General features: G+C 42.8%; 1 protein-coding gene across 4 annotated transcripts in view; it reads right to left on the bottom strand.

Annotated features, from left to right (window-relative positions):
- Positions 1 to 18,904, bottom strand: part of LOC117369307 (serine/threonine-protein phosphatase 4 regulatory subunit 1-like) — a 151,192-nt gene that overhangs the window by 39,454 nt on the left and 92,834 nt on the right. For all 4 annotated transcript variants that reach the window (XM_033963709.1, XM_033963710.1, XM_033963707.1 and 1 more), the window contains one exon: positions 3,648 to 3,865. In XM_033963709.1, coding sequence (XP_033819600.1) covers positions 3,648 to 3,865 — 218 coding nt within the window. The remainder of the gene's footprint in view (positions 1 to 3,647; positions 3,866 to 18,904) is intronic.

Raw genomic sequence — 18,904 nt, 5'->3', positions numbered from 1 at the left:
AAAAAACCCACCCTTGATCCTAACGAACCTGGCAACTATCGCCCAGTCTCCAACCTCCCATTTGTCTCCAAACTCCTTGAACGAATTGTACTCCACCGACTACACCCGTTCATTGAAGAACAAGCTGCTCTATCTCCAGCCCAATCCGGCTTCCGAAAAGGCCACAGCACAGAATCAGTACTCCTCGATATCATGGATGACAGCTGGTCTATACTCGACAAAGGCAGTGATGCCCTACTAGTCCTACTAGACCTCAGCGCTGCCTTTGACACAGTCGACCACAATCTCCTCACATCCAGACTCTACGACATCGGAATCAAGGACACAGCCCTCCAATGGATCACCTCCTTCCTCCATCAAAGGACCCAGACTGTCCTACTAGGAACACATAAATCTAACCCCAAGCCTATCAAATATGGTGTTCCTCAAGGCGCCCTTCTATCCCCCCTCCTATTCAACCTCTACATCAGGCCTGTCATCGATATAGCGAAGAAATATAACATTAAAATCCACTCTTATGCAGATGACATCCAGCTTCTCCTCCCTCTAGGCGAGAACCGGTCGTCCCAAATTGCTAACCTCCAACACTGCCTCTCTGACATGAAAACTTGGATGTCAAACAACAAACTTCAACTTAACGCCTCTAAAACCGAACTCTTATGGATCAGGAAAAAAAACACCAAATACCCACGTCCTACACTAGCATGGGACTCCACTCTACTAACGGCAACAGATCAGGTTCGCAGCCTAGGAGTAACCCTAGACGGACACCTATCCCTATCTGCCCACATATCCCAAGTAATCTCCACCTCTTTCTACTACCTTCGCCAACTGAAAAGGATCAAACCCTACATCTCCACACCGGACCTCGCCCAACTCCTCTACGCATATGTTCTCTCCAGAATGGATTATTGTAACTCCCTATTTAATGGACTAACCAAAAATAATCTCAAACGCCTTCAACGGGTCCAAAATGCAGCTATCCGCCTCCTACACAACCTCAACTACCACGATCCCATCTCCCCAGCACTCCGTGCTGAACACTGGCTCCCAATTAGCCAGCGCTGTGCCTTCAAGGCCCTGACAATTGCCCACAAGACAATTTATTCCTCCACCCCCTCCTACATAAAATCCAAGCTTCCCATCTACACCCCCACTCGCACCCTCCGCTCAAAATCGGAGATACGCCTATGCACCCCCCCTGGAAGATCCCTCCTCACAGAAACTGCCCGCAAACGGTCCTACAGCCACTTCATTCCACACCTCTGGAACCAACTCCCCCCTCAACTCAGACAACAGAACTCATTATTAACATTCCGCAAATTGATAAAGACCCTCCTCTTCAACTAAAGATCACCCTCTGTCTTCTCCCCCCCTTAAACACCCTCTCTCCTCTCTCCCCTGCCTATCTTCTCCCTAAATTTCAATATAGTCCTCTCCTAGTCCTTACACTGACAAACTGTATCTAAACTCATAGAACTGTTCTTAAACTAAACTACTTATATGTAAAGTCTACTCTTAATTTGCTTATTCTCCCTTTATTTAAATTACATCTCATTCTTATAGTCCAAACATTTAAACCTGTTGTACTTCTTATATGTCAAATTACTCTCCATTGTGTATGTTCACTTGTAGACCGTTCTGAGCTACTGGGAGGACGGGATAAAAATCTAAATAAATAAATAAATAAATAAAATAAATAAATAAATAAAAGAAGAAAAGAAAAAAAATTACATTTATCTGTAGAATGTTACCTGGTAAACTATTCTCATGCCATATTCTCTTTAGGTAAATAATTTTCATTGGATATTAATTACCGTAAGGCTGCCTTGTGATTAATCATGCACTTAAAAGTGGGGCATAGTCAGCAGTCCATGGGGGGGGGGGGGCAAAGCATATCTTCTCCCTCCTCCCCACATTAGGTATTATATATTTGCTGATGGGGATGCGAAAGGCCCACCAGTCAAAGAAATCCACTTACAAAGCCACCTCCTTCGTCCTTGTGCTGCCTCAAGAGTGAGGAAGTCAACTTGAGCATGCTTGGGGAGTGCAAGTGTTTGTGGCCAGAGGCATGCCGAGAACTTCACCTCTGAGACAGTATGAATAGGACAGGAAAAACCTAAGGCATATTTCTTCAGCTGATGAGACTTCAGCTACTCCACCACCCACTGAACAGGAGGGGCCTAGATCTCCAAGGGTACTCCCTCCAAATCCAACTCTCTCTCTCCATCCTTCCCTCCAGGTCCAACTCTCTCTATCTCCGTCTCTCCACCCCTAGGTCTAACTCTTTCTCTCCACCCCAGGACCATTCTCTCTCGACACCCCCAGTCCAACACCTCTCTTTTTCTTCCTTCCTTCCACCCTAGTCCATCATCTCTCTTTCTCTCTCTACCCCCTCCCTCCTCAAGCCCATCTGTCTCTTGTCTCCATCCACCTCTTATTTATTTATTTCAAATCAGATTTACTATACCACCTTCAGCTGTAATCAAAACAGAGCAAGGTGGTGTACAATCTACTAATACAAACAGAGAAGGAACTATAATGTCTGGATAGAAAAACATCAATCATATTAGATTAAAAACACAGACAGACAGCGTGGGTAACAATATAAAAAATGAAGGGGAAACGGGGGTACAGGGACTAGCAGAAAACTGTGCCTGGAGGACCACTCAATTAATGTGAAAATGCTCAAATAACCATCTCTGTTACTTTGAATTTCTTTTATGAATAGATAGAGGTAGGGGGCTGTAAAGGAAAAAGCACTGTACTGCATGGATTCTAGATGTGCCAACTGAGATAAAGGCAAGACCAATCAGTGGTCATTTATGGAATGAAGTGTGCGCAGAGGAGTATACAGAATAGTGAGACAATGAACGTAATCTGGAATACCAAACTGAAGTGCTTTAAATGTTAAGAACAGGATTTTGAATTTAATTCACTGTTCAGTAGTGAGCCACTCATTTATTCAAGCAAAAGAGTCAAATGGCACAATTTTGTAAAGTCTGCAATTTACTAACTAAAGTCTGAAAAATACTTCTTCCCCTTTCCTTTTCTACCTACCCTCTTTGCCCTCCCCTGGTTCTCTCCTAATTCCTCCCACTCTCTACCCCCCTCTGCCCCTCATGGTCCAGTATCTCTTCCTCCCTTTCTGGACCCGACCGTGGCTCGCTCTCTTCTCACCTCTGGCGTACCTTTGAAGCCAGTCTTTGGCCCTGCAGCAACAGCAAGGTTGCCTGTGGCCTGCACTGGACCTTTCCCTCTGACCTGCTCTGCCCTTCTGAAAGCAGGAAGTTGCATCATCAGGGGTGAGCAAAGTCAGAAAGAAAGGCCCAGTGCAGGCCATGGTCAGCCTTTCAATACGGCTGCTGCTGGCATTGCAGGACTGTAGACTGGCTTCAAAGGTATGCGGGTGCAAGGGAGGAATCAGTAAGCTGAGCTGGGTCTGGGAGGGGTGGGATAGATGCCAGAACATACAGAGAAGAGGGGTGGAAGAAAGTGGGCTGCATATGCTTAATTATTAATGATGATTAAAATTTTTAATCACAATTAAGAACACATTAATTAATGTAATTAATGCAATTAATGTGCAGCCCTAATATTAATTTAGCAGTTATGCTCTATAGAAACATTACTAAACATGCACCCACTATGGTTTGCAATGAACCAATACTGGACTTTGGCATCTGTTCCTTGTGCACAGAAGGGGAGGTGAAAGTGTCCTTATTGTCACAGTCAGTGCTGATCTTGGAATGGAGTACACCCTGCTGACAATTGCCTTTGTCTTCCTCACTATTTTTTGCATTATCTTCATGCATGGAATCCAAGTGGGCAGCCCGAAGAGCGGCTGACAGGATTTGCACCTGAGCTGCAAGACATGCACAAAAAAAAAAAAAAGTGTGTGAATCAAAAGAATAGTACATAGTGATCTTTTCTGCTGCAATGTTTCAGAGCATTTGAGTTATTCGTTTTTGTTTGTTTCTCACTTTTCTGAGATTTTCAGATCAACTTAAAAGGCTGAGAAAAATAAAGAAATAGTAATTTTGGAGTAAATAAGCTAGTCATCTACATCAAGGCCTGGTTTTTCTATTTACTTTTTACCATCATCTGAGCTGTTCAAAGGCTAATGTTCATAATTTTATAAAATAGACTAAGGGAAGATTAGGTACTTACCTTGATAATCTTCTTTCTAGAATATAGGCACATCATTCTGGAATAGCTGGGTAGTTACTCTCTGATAGAGAAATCTGGTGTAGAGAGCCTCATTTACATTTTTCTACTCTTCCTCCCATCTGAACTATAGGCTGTCCTCCAATTCTTCAGTTCATATCAAAGCAGATGTTCAGTCCTAGAGAAAATAACATAACAGGGAGGGATATGGGGGAGACTCCCCAAGAAACAAGTCTGTTCTGCTCATATCACAACATTTAACACAAAAATAATGAAACATTAAAGCATTTAACGATACACGAGGTGGAACGAACAGGCTACCTGAGTGCAACCTGCTCTAACATTCTTAAGGGTTCTGAAAGATACCCCCTGGTCTCTTCAAAATGAAAGTGGTTTCTCCTATCCTCGACAGTGCTAGACGGGGAAAGAAGCAAGGCATCCAGTAATATGGACATGTGTAAGACAGCAAGCAGGCTAATGAACATCTGACAGGGTAGGATTCCAGAACGATGTGCCTATTTACTAGAAAGAAGATTATCAAGGTAAGTGCCTAATCTTCCCTTCTAATGCAATAGGAACATCATTCTGGAACAGGTGGGACGTATCAAAGCAATTCCCCAGAATCTAGGGCAGGACATACGAGCCTGCTGAAATTACTGAAGATCTGAACATGGTATCCGATTTAGCTGCTACGTTCACCCTATAAATCATTATAAAGATATGGAGGAAAGACCTTGAGGCTGCTCTACAAATTTCCTCAGGGGAAACTGCTCTGGACTCCGCCCAGGAAGAAGATATGCTCCTAGTGGAATGGGCCTTTAAGTCTTCTGGAGGTCGTTTTCCACTGCCTATTTAAGCTGAAGAAAAAGCCAAACAAATCCATCTAGAAATGGCTACTTTTGAAGCCGGCCAGCCAGCTCCAGCAGCTAGTACCGGCCAGCACAAAGAGATGATCTGACAGTCGAAACTTATTTTTCACTTCCAAGTAACGAAGCAACATGCTGCAAACATCCAGCAATTTCAGAACTTTGTCACTCTTCTTTGACCCTGAGGGCGTGAAAGCAAACAACTGTACTTCCCAGTTGACATGAAAACTGGAGACATCTTTCAGCAAGAAAGGAGACTGTCCTCAGTGAAATGCTATCTCTGAAGCTCTGAGAAAAGGTTCTCTGCAAGATAAGGCCTGTAGGTCAATGCATTCATCATACTGAAGCAACTCACCACTAAAAACACTGTTTTGACTGTCAGGTCCATTAATGATGCTGTCTCCAAGGGCTCATATGGAGCTCTAGTAAGAGCCTGCAGAACAAGATTAAGACTCCACATAGGAAAAGCTTTACGTACTGGAGGATGCAGATGTAACGCTCCACTCAAAAATCTGGACACATCTGGGTAAGAGGCCAAAGTCTTTATATTAGTCTGGGATCTAACTTATGAGAGACCCACTATCTACACTTTGAGAGAGTCTACTGCACTAATCCTTTCTGTGATCCTTCTTAAAGGAAAGCTAGGACCAGCAACACTGGTGCTGTGACCAGGTCCTTACTCTTCTGGGCATACCAGCCCTGGAAGTTCCTTCATGCTTTCGCATAGACAGCCAAGGTTGACTGTATCCTGGACTTTAGGAGGGTGGTAATCACCACTTCTAGATAGCCTTTTTGTAGTAAAGCTGCATGCTCAAAAACCATGCTGTAAAACCAAAGCACTCTGGATCCTCCAGGGTGACTGGGCCCTGTGAGAACAACCACAAATGACAAAGAAGTATGAGGCTATGGTCCCTCTTTTGACGGACCAGATCTGCATACCATGGATGCCTCAGCCCAATCCGGTGCAATGAGAACTACCAGCCCTGGATGCAACATTATTCTTTGCAGGACTCTGCCTATCATGGGTCATGGCAGAAACACCCACAGCAGCCCTGACAGTGGCCATGGTTGCACCAGGGCAGTCATGCCTGAACTTCATGACTCTTATCTTCGACTGAAAAACCGAGCCATTTTCTTACTCTCCACTGATGCCATGAAGTTGAATATTGGACGCTCCCACTGATACGCAATGGTGTTAAATGCTTCCTGAGACAGAGCCCATTCTCCAGGATCCAGTGTCTGCCAACTGAGGAAATCCACTTATATGTGAACGTTGTCTACTCCTGTTACATGTGCTGCTGAGAGGGTCAACAGGTGGATCTCCACCCAATGAATTAGCATTTGGGCCTCCAGCCATAGTGGAGCACTCAACGCCTCCTTGCTGAGTGACATAGGCTATTGCCATTGCACTGTCTGAGCGAACTCGAACTGCTTTGCCCTTCAGCAAGCTTCTGAGCACCCACAGCACCAGATAGATGGCTCTCAACTCCAAATGAAGAATCAACCACTTCCTCTGTGAGAGGGACCAATATCCGTGCACCGGGGACAAATTTTTCCCCGTCCCCGCGGGAACTCATTTTTCCATCCTAGCGAGTTCTTTTCCTGTGCCTACTACATTCCTACAAGCTCTGTCCTCATCTGCACAAGCCTCAAACACTTTAAAATCATAAGTGTTTGAGGCTTGTATGGTTAAGGCAGAGCTTACAGGAATGGGGCAGAGACAGGGACAGCGACAAAACTTCCAGCGACGGGCAGGGAAATTGAACTCCTGCAGGGACGGGGAAAAATTTCTCCCCATGTCATTCTCTAATGTGAAGCAACACTCCCAAGGATAGAGACTGTGGCTCCAGCCACCAGTTCAGGCTGTGATGCGCTTCTGTAGTCCAAGGTAGGGTCATCTGCAATGCATCTGTTTGCAGATACCAGCGAGATAAGAACACATCCTGGAGACGGCGTAAATGGATCCTCACCCAGGACTGTGTCAGCTCCAGGCAGCTTTTTTAGAAGTTTATGTCTCAGCCCAAGTTCTGCAGAAGATGGACTATGCACTCTACTGCTGCTTTTCCTTCGGCTTCAGACAGGGCCTGTATCAGCCAATTGTCTAGATATGGACGAACTTATATCTCTTCCTAGTGGAGGTGCACTAATACTATGACCATCACCTTGGTGAGGGTGCGTGGAGCTGTTGCCAGCCCAAATAGAAGGACAAGAAATGGAAGTGCTGCTCTAGAACATGGAACCTCAGGAACTTCCTGTGATCTGGAAAAATAAGGATATGCAGGTAGGCCTCTGTCAAATCCAGCGAGGTGACAACTTCCCCTGGCATCACGGAGGCAATGACCAATCTCAACATTTCCATGAGGAAATTTATCTTGAAGGCAACATTGACCAACCAGATACAGAATCGGCCTCCAGTTTTCTGAGTCACTTTTGGGCACAATGAAATAAAGTTTCTGCCCAAGCCTGATTCTGCATTTGGAATGGCTTCTATGGCTGCTACATCTATCTATTAGAATCTTTAATGTCGCATGGATCCTGATCGCTTTCTTTGGCTTCCCCGCTGGGAAATCCACACAAAGGTCCAGAAGAAGACGAAAGAACTCGAGCTTGTACCCTTTGAAAATAATGTCCAGCAGCCAGTAATCTGATGTGAACTTCGTCCATGCTTCCCAGTAAGCTGACAACCTCTTTCCTATCATTGGAGGTACGGCTCCTAACCTGGCATCAGGACTGCTACTTGGGGACTGCTGTGAAGTGAGATCATGAGGATTGGGGCCACTTAGCACCCTCAAATCTTTGTCTTGAGCCTTGAAATGTTCTTTGGACTGAAGATCCTCCCGAGTACTGCTTAAAGCACCTAGAGTCATGAAAATTACCTCGATCTGCTGTCTGGCAAAGACTTTGATTTATGATCCTGCACGCTGGCCATAAGATCGTCAAGCCCTTTACCAAAGAGCAACTGACCCTTAAAAGGCAACTTGCTCAGCATAGCCTTAGATGATGAATCTTCTGACCATTATCTGATCCAATGTATTCTAAGGGCAAAAATAGCATATGCAGAAATCTTGCTCGGAACCCTGAACAGATCATACAGAGCATCTGCCACTTAATCCACTCCCATCAGAAACTGGGGAGATATGTTAGTATCTGTTCCTGAAAACCAACATAACCTTGAGTGGCAAGCAGATACGACGTATGATGCTAGTGCTGCCATCTTCACCCTAACTTCTCGGCCTCAAACTGCCTCTTAATGACAAAATCCAGCCTGAAGTTTTGTGTATCTTTCAACAATACTCCCCCTTTGTTGGGGAGTGAAGTATGCTTTGTAACTTGCACCAACAGGGAATCCATCTTTGATACGAGTAACCAGCTGATTAAATTTAGCACCCACCTTAGCCATCTTTTTTTTTTTTTTTATAAATCTTTATTCATTTTCAAACTTTCATCAAGTGTACACATCTCAAAACAACAACAATTAACATACCACTTGAAAATCTTACTATTATATTTTGTAAGCATATAAGCATCCCTCACCCCACCCTCCAACCCCATTAGTACTCATGGAAAAATATATCTTACAATATAAAACCTCCCCCCTCCCTAGAATAAGTGGTGTATATTCAACATAAAAATGGTGTTTAATCATTACAAAAGGATGTTAATGGCTCCCATATTTTAATACAATTTTTATAATTTCCAGAATTTACAGCTAAAGATCTTTTCATTTTATATACATGACATAACGAGTTCCACCAAAAATGAAAATTAAGTCTACTGTGGTCTTTCCAATTATTAGTAATATGTTGAATGGCAACTCCAGTCATGATCAATAAAAGTTTATTATTAAAAGAAGATATCTGACTCTTTTTTCTCATAGACATTCCAAATAACACAGTATCATAAGATAATGCAACATGATTTTCCAATAAACAATTTACTTGATCCCAGATTGAGTTCCAAAAGGCTAAGATATAGGGACAATAAAACAAAAGATGATCCAAAGTCCCTACATCGAGATTACAATGCCAGCATCTTAGCCATCTGAAGGGGACCCTCCAGGGACTCCCACTGGTCTGTCAGCATCTTAATAATATCTATATGGGAAGGAAAGCATGTGTCTGGGCTCTAGTGTTGCTCATAAGTGAGCACTGGGCAGTATAGACCTGTGAAAGCTCTACAATTCCTGGAGAGAATCCATAATAATCTCCAAAAGTGCTGAAGGCCTTCACATCCTGGCACAGTTGGGTTCTCTCCGAGGTCCAGGACTGCCACCTGGTCAGAACCAGATTCACCCAGGCACGATGCAAAGTCTCCTAATACTGAGGACCCAGACTGGGACAGTAAAGGCATTGATACCAAATTCACTTCATCCCAGTCCTCTTCTGACTATACCCTCGAATCTTCTGAATGGTTTTGCTGTGAGGAAAATGCACTCTTAAGAGGGACAAACTCCTGGTGCTACCACCATCACAATCCCAAAGCAGTCACTGCGATCACTATTAATTTAAGTTTGCTTCATACATCATACAGTATTTATAAATTCTGGATCAAAAGCTGGACCAGGGTGCCCAGAGGGCTCTGGCAGGCACTCCTGTGATCCAATGTGGGGTATCACAGTAGATGCACTTTGCCAGGGAAGCCCTTTCACCAGTTCACAGCACTAATCGGGATTTCTGACCTGGAACTTGCTCCAACAGGGACCCCATACCTCCAGAAAGACTAGAGGAGGCTAAGCCAGTGGCTCTCACCATGTGGCACGTGGAGCATAGATGGTCCTTGGCCAGCCAGCACAAATCTGGCATGAATCCTTGGTATCCTGGCCTGAGGAGTCCATCTAGATCTATTTTAAGCTTAACTAAGGTATTTTGAGGCAGATATGGGCTTTCATTTTAAAAATCAGAAAATACAAGATGGCTGCTGCTGCAGCAATTTAAGCATCAAAACAGCCCATGGGGAATAGGATTTCAGAGGTAGGGGACCCTATCCCTCGGTTCCAGAAACCCTTAAAAAATTCACTTAAAAATTATTTCTCTCATAGGCTGTCACAGCCTTACTCACTGTGCAACTCCCAGCATCAGCATGGCAAAGAGCTGAAACTACAGCCAGAGAACTTCTGCCTCAGACAAGCCTGGAAATCTGAATGGCTTGTTTATTCAGACTGCTCCTCAAGTCCAACCGGCCAGACAGAGACCACAGCCTTCACTGAAGCCCGCGCACAAAGTCAGGTGGAGAAAATCTAATCAGTACCTGATCCTAGTGAAAAACTGTCATGGAGCCACTCAGCCTGCGCCCAAGCTCTCTGCAGGGAACAGTCCCTGAGCTCCCAGACTGTTAATGCAAGTTAGCCAAGCAGGCTGTCTTTGCAGCACCGAAAAGTCTCATGACCGGATAAAAACTCAAAACTAAATGAAAAATAAACATGGGCAGAACAGATAGGCTCCTACCATCTTGCGTGTAGAGTGTAAAACTGAGGAATTGGAAGACAGCCCCGCGTGATGGGAGGTGGAGCAGAAAAACGTAAATGAGGTTCTCAACACCAGATCTCACGATCAGAGGATAATTACCCACCTGTTTCAAAACAATGTACCTATTTCACTAGAAATCATTTTGTGCCAACAGGGAACTCTAAACCTTTGATAAACATACCACACATTGCCTCAGATGGAGGATCTCCCAGCCTAAGACCTTATTCAGGAAAGATCTCATCTACTATATACACAGCTTGATTGTTCACGTAGAAACTGTTAAGCAGACATCTGTTTATCATGCAAACATAGGTATATTACAACTGTAAGATTAATTTTTTAAATATCATTTTCAGAGTTGTACATAGAAACAGAGAAAATGACATCAGAAAAAAAAAAACCACATGGCCTATCCTGTCTGCCCATCCACAGCATCTACTACCCCTTCCTCTCCCTTATAGATCCTATATATTTGCCCCATATTTTCTTGCAATATAGTAGATGATGACAGATAAAGACTCGAATGGTCCATCCAGTCTGCGAAGATTTCTTCAGGCTAGTCTGTCCCTTTTTGCCTTCACCCCATGCCCCCTCATTCCAGAGCTTTCTTTCAGTTGAAAGGACTTGCCTCCTATGCATTTATGCAACAGAGTTATTTAATGTCTATCATATCTCCCCTCTCCTGCCTTTCTTCCAGAATAAAAATATTGAGATTTTTAAATCTGTCCCCACACGCTTTATAACCCGTGTACAAACAAGATACATTAGACTTCATGAGTGTAATTTATAAACCATTTTCACACAAAGAAAGCAATGCTGCTCACCTCTGTGACAGTTATCAGAGAATGACTGGTGAATATGAGATGGCAATCCCAGAATATGGCTAGAACCCATGTGACCTTTGTGATTTCCTTTCATATCTGAAGGAAAAATTGATCCCGATCCCCTAAAGGAAGAGTGTTTTGCAAAGGCTGAAGACTTGGCAGGTAGTTAAAAAGGTTGTTGCTTAGAAGCCACTTGTTTAAGTTGAGCCCTCTCTCCTATTCTTGCCTTTAGGACAACATGTCTTTGATGTCATAATGTATTCATGTGTATGCAGTCTATACTTCTGTATCATTTCTAATATTATGTAAGCCGCAATGATGCCTAGTCGACATTTGCAGGATAGAAGAATCGGTATGATATGGTAAATCTCTTGTGGTAATAATAGTCATGTAAATATTTACTGAAAGTAGTATGCCTAGCAGAGGTGGCTGATGTAAAAACCTGAAATGCTGAGAGATGCTAAAGTACAGAACAATAATCTTTAATCATGCCAACTCTTTCTGTCACTTTTTCTCCAGAAGAGGGAGTCTCCTGTGGAAGGAATATCTGCTAACATGGAGTGGACATCTTCGCACAAACCAGAAGCTTGTAGCCAAACTAAACAACTAGTGACAATCACAGATGCAGAAATCCTGGCCAATGCATTATAATTGGGTTTGAGTTTGCACAGAAAGAGCAGGTGAAAAAAACCTGCACCTTCTGAAAGAGGGTATGCATGTACTGATCCATGTAGAGCTGATGGGCAGCAATCCAAGCAGAAAGATGGCTCTTTGGAAAGCTTCCTTTCCTAAATAAAGACCTCCCTGAGGATTAGAAAAATTCCTGCATTTGTCCCACTTTTCTAATGGCTACTCTAACGACTACTAAAGAGCATAACAACTGGACTTTACTAAAATTTTAGTTGGTTGCACTTTATATTTCATGTCCAACCTCCATGACACAGGTTGAACAGTAAATGGATTCTGCCACATATGGAACTGCTTGCCTTCAAGCATACTATGAATAGAAGTGTTATTCTGGGATTCTCTATTTCAGAAGGCTAAAAATCTCAGAATTTTGCTTTCAATTTATGCTGAAATGAAAACAGATCAATTTTGGTCATTCTGTTAAACTGGACATAAAGTGTCCTCGTACAGAGGCTCATTTCTTGGTATCAGAGGAGGCAGGTCAGATTAAATTCCTACAGAACCCTCTTCTCATATTCTGGAAAGAGCGGCTATCAAAGGGGTCCAGGAAGCCCTCTATATTACATGGAAGTGAGTCTGGAGAGAAGGGAGGAAAGGAATGCAGAAGCTCATGTTCAGACTTTACAGTAGATATCAGTGAGATAATGGGAACTGCATAAGTGTCTTCTATGCTGGTGTAAAGCCAGAGGAGCAAGAGGGTTCTATAGGCCGTTTTGATGAAGGAAATTCAAATAATCCTTCACAAAATCAACAAATATCTTATAAAGGAAAGAATGGGAATGCTCTGAAAACTGGAGAGATGCTGAAGATTCACCAGCCACTGTAACCAACACTAGGGTAGGCTGTTGCACAAGCAACTGCACAGAAGTAGATATTAAGACTGCACAAAGCAAGTCTATACACTTTCTCTTAGCAGTAGGAGTATCTGCGCTGGTAGATACATACCTCATCAGTGCTTATTAACCATGGTTAACAAACGCAGGTTTTCCTCAGGTTTTAGCAGATACTCCAGAAGAAGCAGCTTCCTGGCAGCCTTGATTAATTTCTTGCAGTACTCTTGCAGTACTCCTGAGTGACTGGACTCTTAAAGGCACTATGCCAAGAGGTGATGGCCTTTCTTTGGAAAGATTCACAAGATGCTCCTTGGAAAGATTCACAATTACTATGTGCAGAGGTAGGAATTTTCTGCACAGAAGAGTTCATGTGTAATTTGCCATAGTTTTTTCTTGGCTTCAAAAAGCTCCCAACAGCAATTCAAACAATCTCTCTCAGCTCATGGCAATACTTGAGTACTATGCTTATATTCCTTTTGACTGAGGTCAGAACTCATGCATAAGACACACTTGGAATGAGTGTTGAAATTCTGGATCCCCCCTATTGCATTTCAAGCAAGATCTAAATCTCAACACTAGCAATAAAGCACAGTTACTTACCATTACAGGTGTTATCCGGGGACAGCAGGCAGACATTCTCACATGTGGGTGATGTCATACATGGAGCCCGGTACAGACAGTGCTAAAGTATACTGACACTTTAAGCTTTGTGAAATTTCAAGACTGCCCGCACTGTGCATGCGCGAGTACCTTTCCGCCCGATGTTGGCTCATAGTTCTTCAGTTCCATAATCAAGCTAAGAAACCAATCAGGGGAGGTGGGAGGGATGTGAGAATATCTGCCTGCTGTCCCAGAATAACACCTGTTACAGTAAGTAACTGTGCTTTAGCCTAGGACAAGCAGGCAGCGTATTCTCACATGTGGGACTCCCTATCTTACTGAAATGAGATGGAGGGAGAGTTGGCAATTAAGATGAAAATAAATTCTGTAACACTGCTTGGCCAAAACAACCATCTCATCTGGAGAAGGATTCCAGACAATAGTGAGATGTGAATGTGTTAATTGAGGACCAAGTAGCTGCTGTGTAAATATCATTAATGGGAGTGGAAAGTAAAAAAAAGCTACTGATGCTGCAATAGCTCGGACTGTGTGTGCTGTTATACAACCCATGAGCTGCAGTCCAACTTGAGCATAGCAAAAGAAAATACAGGCCGCTAACCATGAAGATATAGTTTGCTTGGTTACAGGTAGGCCCAATCTGTTAGGATCAAAGGAGATGAACAGTTGAGATGAAGTCCTGGATGGCTTAGTCCTTTGAACATAGTAAGCCAAGGCATGCTTACAAGTTCAATGTGTGAAGAGCAGTTTCTCCAGAATAAGAATGAGGCTTTGGGAAGAAAACTGGAAGAACAATGGATTGATTCAGATGGAATTCCGTGACCACTTTGGGAAGGAATTTCGGATGAGCTCTGAGAACTACCTTGTCATGATGAAACACTGTAAAAGGGGGGGGTCAGAAACCAGTGCTTGTAGTTCACTCACTCAACGAGCGGAATGATAAAGATCAAGAAGACCACTTTCCAAGTTAAAAACTTAAGATGAGTAGATGCCAGTGGTTCAAATGGTAGCTTCATCAAACTGGTTAGGACTATATTAAGATCCCAAACAACTGGAGGGGGCTTGAGTGGAGGTTTGGAGTTGAAAAGTCCTTTCATAAACTGGGATACAAGTGGATAAGTGGCCAGAGATTTATTGTTGAAAGGAGCATGGAAAGCACTAATGGCACTGAGGTAAAATCTGACCGAAGTAGTCTTTAGTCCAGAGTTGGATAAATGAAGAAGATAATCCAACACTGAAGGAATGGAAGAAGAGGAAGTATCCAAGTCATGGAGGTCATACCACGTTATGAAGCGTGTCCACTTATGTTGATAGCATTGCTGAGTAAAGGGCTTTCTGGAAGCAGCTATGATAGCTTGAACTGAGTCAGAAAGATTAAATTCTGTTGACATTAGACCAAGAGGTACTAAGCTGTTAGGTGCAGTGACTACAGATTGGGATGTAAAAGAGATCCTTGACTCTGAGTGAGTAGAAACGGAACGATCTGCAGTGGAATTGAATCCTTGGCATTCAGTTGAAGTAGAAGGAAGAACCAAGGTTGCCTGCGCCATCGAGGAGCTATCAGGATCATGGTGGCCAATTCTTGCTTGAGCTTGACTAATGTCTTCAGAAGGAATGGGAATGGGAAACACATAGAGGAACTTGTCTGTCCAATCCAAAAGAAAAGCATCTGCTTTGAGATGATGAGGAGAGTATTGTCTGGAACAGAAGCGAGGTAACTTGTGGTTGTGGGGAGATGCAAACAGGTCTATCTGAGGAGTCCTCCAAAGAAAAAGATATAGCGCAAGACTGCAGAGTTGAGAAACCACTTGCGAGGTTGGAGAAATCTGCAGAGATTGTCTGCGAGGGCTGTTTTCCTTGCACATATATGGCTTTGAGAAATATGTTGCGAGGAATTGCCCAATTCCAAATTTGCTTGGCTTCCTAACATAAAGAAAGAGAGCCCGCACCCCCCTGCTTGTAGATGTAGTACATCGCTACCTGATTGTCCGGTCGAACTAGGAGGTCTTGGTTGGAAAGTCAATCTTGAAATGTTTTTAAAGCATTGCGTATCACCCTCAGCTCTAACAGGTTGATATGGAATGTCTGATCTCGAGCCGACCACAGACCTTGAGTTTTGAGATTGTCTAGATGAGCTCCCCAAGCATACATGGACGCGTCTATCGTGAGAACTTTATGATGTGGCAGAATGTGAAGTAGCAAACCTCTAGAGAGATTTGCTGAATTCAACCACCAGCGAAGAGATCGATGAATTGGCAAGGTGACTTTGATCCTTTGGGACAAGGGATTCTTGACCATTGTGATGCCAGGGTCTACTGAGCTGTCCTAGGTGAAGTCGAGCGAAGGGGATGACATAAACAGTTGTTGACATGCATCATTTGTCTTGCTGAGATGCTTTGGAGAGTGGACACTCGGTTGCAAAGATGAAGTAATGTGTCCTGTCTTATTGAGGAAGGAATGCCTGTACAAAAGTTGCCTTTAGTAGGGCTCCTATGAACTCTAATATTTGAGAGTGTTGAAGGTGAGACTTTGGAACACTGACTTTGAACTCCCAGAAGTTGAAGGAAAGCTATTGTCAGCTGAGTCACTGAATGCACTGTTTGAGGTGATGGAGCTTTGATCAACCAATCATCCAGATACAGGAACGCTTGTAACCCATGAGACCTTAAAGCTCTTGGAGAGGACGCAAGGTCAAATGGCAGGACTTTGTACTGGAAGTGGTGATGAGCTATCTGAAACCATAGAAACTTTCTGTGGTTGGGGTGAATGGATATGTGTGTGTAGGCCTCTTTGAAGTCAAGAGAGCACAGGCAACCATTTCATTCTAGAAGTGGGTCCCCAGGGATAGCATGCAAAACTTTTCCTTTTCCAAGATATTTGTTGAGGGCTCGGAAGTCAAGAATAGGACGAAAACCTTCTGTCTTCTTTGGAATTAGGAAATACTTGGAGTAGAACCCCTGATTTTTCTTGGCATTCAGCTGAAGTAGAGCTTCAATTTCCTGAAGAAAAAGAGACATCTATATCTGTGCATCTGGACCCATTGTACATCCTAAGCTGTCCATCTTAAGCACCAGTCATTAACACATCTTCTTAACAACTCTTAGCTGTCTTTAGCACCTTTTTACTGTCAGGTCCTCTAAGCACTGATTGAATTAAGGTTGTTGCAATGACATTCCCTAAGGTTAGACATGAATGATATGATCTCCCATAGGCCTTTGCTGACATTGGTTAGGCTAACCGAAAATGCTGATTGCTAGCAATGCTAGGCTGACATTATTGAGATGTGAAAGAGGACTCTCTTGGAGGATTGTCTGGAGGCATGGTGGTAAAATGAAGAGAGTAACCCTCTTGAATGATTCTGAGCACCCAGGTGTCTGAGGTGATGAGAATCCACCGATTATAGTATGACAGAAGTCGACCTCCGATGGGTTGTGGAAAAGGTTGAGAAGTGGAAATATTGGCTATGCTCTTCAAAAGCATGTCAAAAAGACTGATCTGGTTTTTGAGGAGTTGAAGTCTGAGATTTCTGAGGCTTCTGTTGTTTCTGCCTCTTCTGTGGCAGTGCTTTGGAAGAAGCTGAAGTCGTCGGATAACGCCTCTTATAGGCAAATGAAATAAGACATTGAGATGATTTAGACGATTGTGGTTTAGTTTTAGAGCCAGTGAGAGTCGTGCAAATTTGTTCATGCTTTGAGTGACATCCTCAACCTTGTCTCCGAAGAATTCTTCTCCTAGACAAGGGATGTTTGCCAAGAGGTCTTGAACGTTAATGTCCATATCAGAGACTAAGCCAGTCATCTCATGGCAATGGACATTGCTGATGCTCTGGATGCTATGTCACACGCATCAAATGTCAATCGTGCCATGAACTTTTGCGTTTGAAATAAACTGTGAATGGTGTTTTTAAACTCCTGCAGGTGGTTAGATAGAATGTACTGTTGAAAATCAGCCAACTTCTTAAGGAGATGTTTAAGATAAAACATCATGTAACAGCTGTTGTTAAGAACTCTGTTAGTTAACATGGAGTTCTGATAAAGACATTGACCAAACTTGTCCAAAACAGAACTTCGCTCCATGGAAAATGAAGAACTGAGGAACTGCAAGCTAACATCGGGTGGGAAGGCACTTGTACATGTGAGCAGTCTCGAAGCTTCGCAAAACTTAATGTGCCAGTACACTTTAGCAATGTCCAGGCTCCATGGATGACATCACCCACATGTGAGAATATGCTGCCTGCCTGACCTAGGATAGTACTTTTTATTTATTTTTTAAAGAAAATAAAGAACAGATGAAAAACAGCAACGAAGAAATTATTTTTAAAGATTTATGGGAAGGCTTTGTTTCAAATCTATTTGGTTGAATGGAAACCAACAAAACTGAGGAGTTGAAGAGACAGCTGCAGACTCAGAATTTCGGCACCAATGGATGTTGTCATTCATTTGTGTGCTTGATTCAGTCCAGCTTGGCAATGGATAATGCCGTTTTAGATGTGTAAATGGTCTCTCATAAAATTAGGTTGTGCCTAAAAGTACATATGGTGCAAGCCAGCATGTGTTGGACAGTAGGTATGCAAAGTGGTGAAGTTTGGACAGAGCATGGGCGAAGTCACAATTTAAGAAGTGTATTTTATAAAATACATTATTTTCCCCAAGCAGCTGTAAATGTCTTTGCCTTCAATCTAGGCATTATTGCTATTGAATCTGTGCTAGTATTTTATAAAGACACATAGGATCAGAATAGGCACATTCCTAACCAGCTAACCTAAGTGCCCTATTTTAACATTACCTTCTACGTGTGTAGAGCTTATTCTCTCTCCTCTACACCAAAGTTGGCTATAACATTTCTACTTAAACAAGAACATCATGCTGACAATTATGTTTCGAGAACAGGATGAGGTAGATACTTGCATAAAAGAGACATCCATTATTTTAGAAACATACCATGTGCATAATTTACAAATGTGTATTAGCTACACATATAAATTTCAGAACACTGCTATTAACACATGGAGGATCCATACTTAGCAGAGATTTCAGGTTGGCTGTGGCTTAGGCATAGCTAAAATCTACACAGGTATTCCCCATTTTACAAAAGGGAATACACATGTATGGAGAAATATTTCTACACTGGGTTTTATACTAACTCAAAGGCATTCAAAGATTTTTTTAAAAAGTGCCCATTTCAATCAATGGTTTACATGAGGGATTAAGGGACTCCTCCTTAACCCTATTTACTTTATTTCTGCCTTCAAAATGAAACCATGTTGAAATTGCATTCTCACTACTTAACCGGCAGATTTAGGTAACATAGGTTTGTAAACTGGGCAGATATACATAGAAGTGGTGCCCTTTACATTTATGAAATCACTACTTCCACACTTGAGTGCCAATACCTCCATGTAGAAGTTGTAGGGTCCATACTGTTCATTTTTTTCAACATATATT

The sequence above is a fragment of the Geotrypetes seraphini genome, chromosome 11 (genome assembly GCF_902459505.1).
Source record: "Geotrypetes seraphini chromosome 11, aGeoSer1.1, whole genome shotgun sequence".
Lineage (NCBI taxonomy): Eukaryota > Metazoa > Chordata > Amphibia > Gymnophiona > Dermophiidae > Geotrypetes > Geotrypetes seraphini.
This window is presented reverse-complemented; position numbering and strand designations above follow the sequence as displayed.